The sequence below is a fragment of the Pterocles gutturalis genome, unplaced genomic scaffold (assembly GCF_000699245.1).
Source record: "Pterocles gutturalis isolate BGI_N339 unplaced genomic scaffold, ASM69924v1 scaffold6103, whole genome shotgun sequence".
In the NCBI taxonomy this organism is placed as follows: Eukaryota; Metazoa; Chordata; class Aves; order Pterocliformes; family Pteroclidae; genus Pterocles; species Pterocles gutturalis.
Genome location: NW_010122837.1, coordinates 1 through 4,098, shown reverse-complemented (window position 1 = coordinate 4,098; position 4,098 = coordinate 1). Strand labels below are relative to the sequence as shown.

At 57.2% G+C, this 4,098-nt stretch overlaps 1 protein-coding gene across 1 annotated transcript; it reads right to left on the bottom strand.

Annotated features, from left to right (window-relative positions):
* Nucleotides 1-407: 407 nt before the first annotated feature.
* Nucleotides 408-1,514, bottom strand: LOC104459036 (inositol 1,4,5-trisphosphate receptor-interacting protein-like 1; the record flags this gene model as incomplete). Its single annotated transcript, XM_010077654.1, has 1 exon — nucleotides 408-1,514. A coding segment is annotated over one exon (1,107 nt), but the record flags the coding sequence as incomplete, so codon positions are not given.
* Between the last annotated feature and the right edge of the window lie 2,584 nt (nucleotides 1,515-4,098).

Here is a 4,098-nt window from a genome sequence, read left to right as displayed (position 1 = left end):
CGGGTGGGGGAGCCACAGTTAGAGAATCACAGAAGGCAGAGACCACCGCATCCACTCTTTTGCAAAACACTCCCAGACCGTGGGGCAGCTGAGCAGTCAGCACCCTGTGCCCACGTTGCCCTAAGAAGTGATGCACAGACACTCACAGGCGCAGCGTTTGTTCAAACATGCCATTTATTGGGAACTTTGTGGAAAATGAAGCTCACAGAAGGAATGGAGTCTCTCAAAGAGGAGGGGGTGGTCACCGTCCAGGTGGTAAGAACGCTCTTGGCACGGGGCTGCTGCACAGGGTTTTCCCTTCCCTTTCTGTGTCCTGCAGTCTCCCGTCTTTGCCCCTGCAGTATGAGGCTGCTGTCTGCCCTCAGCTGTGAGACTGGCAACCACAGCTCTGTACACGAGGAACTCTTTCAGTGTCCGTAGTACAGCAGTGTTATGAGTCGATCTTGCAGCTCCATGTAGTCACGCAGTGCCTGGGCATGGTCGGCCGGAGAGTGCAGCAGGTGGTAGAAGAGGTTGTATGGCTTGGCCGTTTTGAAGGCTGGGGGCAAGATTATCTCCTCGGGCACATTCTCGTTGCCAAAGAAGAAGTGGACGAGGCATTTGTCCTCCAGGCAGCAGTGCAGGAGCCGCATGATATCCTCCAGCCGCAGCAGGAAATCCCTCCTGCGCCAGCCTGACAGGGGTGTGGTGGCCAGGAGGTGCATCACAACTGTCTTCAAGGTATAGGTGGTGAAGCCTGTGCCCTCCAGGATGCTGGCCCAGAGCTGCAGGCATTTGAGGTGGAAGCTGTTACGCGGGGCCTGCCTGGCCACGTGACTGAAGAACTTTGCCTCTGCCACAGCGTAGCTCTCTGGCCATATGGTGCTTCGGGTGAGGAAGATGTCGTCTCTACCCTCGCTGCTCAGGAAGATGTCCGAGTCGCCTTGCTGCACCCCAAAAATTATCTCAACAAGGGCAGTTCTCCCGGAGGTATCTGTCAGCTGCAGCTTGCAGGAGCGGCTGGAGGGCAGCACCTTCATGTCGTAGGAACGCGACTGAGGCACCCTCGCCCAGGCTGAGCTGACAAAGCTCTGGAACCAGTGGGCAGTTTTCTCCACATCTAGGTAGGAGTCTGTGCACAGGGTGTGTAGGAGGCTGGGACCCTGATTTCTCCTGAGCTCCTGCTCAGGGCGGTGGACAAAGCAGAGCATTTTGCCCACCAGCTGCACCTCCATGCAGGTGCACTTCAGCTCCACGCGGACCCTGGAGTTTGTCACCGGTATCTCCTCCGGAGTGTCCAGCTCCAGGTGGAAGGTGTGCCCACGGGGGGGCTTCAGAGGTAGGAGCAGGCAGTAGACAGCATCATCCTCACGGGGAGCCCAACCTTCAAAGGCGCTGCCCACCTTAATGGCTGGCTGCAGCACCGGGAAGAAACTGTTGAAGAGGAGCTCTTGGCAGGCACGGAGGAGGTTGCCCACCAGCTTCTCCACCAGTTTTCTCCCATAGGCGGGGTGCTGCGCTGGCCACTGGACGTCCTGTCCAAAAATCCTGCCCAGATCCCTCTCACCATCAGCATCCTCTTGGTCACTTTCTTCCTCCACCTCCTCTTGTTCCTCCTCCTCCTCCTCCTGTCCCTCCTCCTCCTCCTGTGCTTCCTCCTCCTCCTGCTCGCTGTTGCTGCTGGAGCTATTGTCTCCGTCCCTGCCATCTGGCTGATGGCTCCTTTTACTGAGCCACCAGCAGAGCAGCACCAGCAGTCCCTCAAGGGCCCAGAATTGCCACCGCTGGAAGTCAGAGAAGAGAATGGCTTCCCAGGCAAAGATGCTTTGCTCCTGGGTCCTCAGCTCCAAGTTCCCCTGCTCCAGCTCCGCCAACAGTTGAGACATCCTGTGTCTCAGCTTCTGCTCATGGTGCTTCATGTGCATGTGTGTAGCCTCGGGGTCAGGATGAAGCCTTGCAGAAGCACGACAAGGAAGGCTGTTCTGACAAGGAAGGCTGTTCTGACAAGGAAGGTTGGGACAGCCATGGCCTGCAGGAGGAGGGAGAGAGAGGTTCAGTGGGGCTGGGAGGGAGGGAGCTGGCGGCTGGGGAAGGAAGGACGGGAGCCGCAGGGAGCTGGGAGGCAGGTAGGAGAGGGGGCGAGGCAGCTGGGAGGCTGCAAGGCCTGTGCCCAGCCCTGGCGGTGGCAGCACCCTGCCCTGCCCAAGGCGCTCCCGGCAGCAGCCGGGCCCTCCATGCTGAGTGACAGCCCACTCCCCGGGGCCCGCGTTCCTCCTCCGGCCCTCGTCCAGCCCAGCCTCCCCCCGCGTGCGCACTCACCGCTGGCCCAGACCGTACTGGGGCAGCGCTGCCTGCTGGCTCCTTTGATAGCCGCCCCCATTTGGGCTCTAACAGGCAGCAGAGCACATCACAGGCACGCCCGGTGGTCATTCCTGGCCTTTGGCCCCAGCCTGGCTCAGCCACTCACAGCAGCCCTGGGCAGCCAGTGCCCGACACCCACAGCGTACAGACCCACCTGGCAGGACTGGGCTCGGAGGGGCTCCCTTTACAAAGGCGACAGAAGCCCTCCGAACCCTTACCGAACATAAGATGGGGTGACCTGACCTGAGGACGCTCTGCTCCTTGAGATCCCTTCCTGTGAGATGGGATTGGCTCCCTCGGTGCTGGCCTCTGACTTTGTGGTAGTGGGTGTGCTCTTGGTGCCTTTGTGACACCGATGGGTGGGTGGTGGCGGGATGGGGCCTGCCCATGGCAGGGTCTCTGTTCCTGCTGTGGCACTGCGAGAAGACATTGCTTCCCAAGGGCGATGTGGGGGTGCGGGTGCAGCTTTCCCAGGTTTTCCCATATCAACAAAGATTTTAAAGCCAACCGTTTCTTGATCACTATGGCCAAGACAGCCATCAATTGTCACTTCACCCACGAGACCATCTCTTTGTAGAAACAACAGGTCTAGGAGGGCACCTTTCCTAGTCTGCTCCCATAGTACCTGTATCAAAAAGTTCTCTTCAACGTGGGCTTCAGGAGTTTCCTGGGCCTGTTCACGTCTGCTCTGTGACAGTCCCAGGTAGCAGCTGGGAAGCTGAGGTCACCCATAAGGACGACACAATGCAACTGGTCTAGAGATTTCCCTTGATTCCTGATGGAATAATACATCGGTGTCATCAGCCTGGCTGGGTGATCCAGAGGAGCCTACCGCAAGAACATCTGCTTTATTAGCTCTTCCCCTAGTGGCTGCACAGAGGCTCACCACCATGTTGTCCCCACTTGCAAGCGCTGTATGTTCCAACCCCTCCTTTACATACAGCACTACCCCTCCGCCTCGCCTGCCCTGCCTCTCTCTCCTGAAGAGCCTATAACTTAGTCCATCACAGCACTCCAGTCACAAGACTCTTGTCAACAAGTCTCTCTTACGCGAATGATGTCGTAGCTCTGGGACAGAGCCAAGGCCTCCGGTACCTCCTGTCTGCTCCTCGTCAGGCCCCAGCAGGCCTGGTGTCACATAGACCACCCCACGATTGAAAAACCCCAAGTTCTGCCAGTGAAGGTTGCCTCACAGCCAGGTGTTGATACGTTGCGTCCACCTGTTTGTTTTGATGTCATTCCTACAACTGGGAGGACAGAGGAGAACACGGCCTGCACTCCTGATCCCTTGGCCAGTCTCCCTGGGGCCCTGAAGCCTCTTTTGACCATCCTTGGGCTTCTCATCACGCCTTCGTTGGTACCCACATGAAAAAGCAAGTGCAGCTAATCATCTGGGGGCCATACAAGTCTAGGAAGTTTCCTGGTAGCGTCTTCAACCCAAGCCCCAGGAGGGCAGAATGCTTCCTGAAAAGGCACCTCTGCTCAGCATACCAGGGCAGTAGTGAATGAATTGTTTATTTTGCTTTGCTTGGGTGCGTAGCTTTTGCTTTCCTTCCTACATGGTGCAGTTGTTTGGGAGCACAGAGGCAACGTCAGTCCAGGTGAAGCATGAGAGTGGCCTGATGTAGAAATCTGATGTAGAGGAGGGTATCTTCTTAAACTTCAGGGGTTTTCGTCTGCTTTTCAGAATCTGTTAGATGCAGATGTCTTAGGGTTGGGGTTTTTTTTCTAGCAACACACTTTTATCCCCAGCCGTGG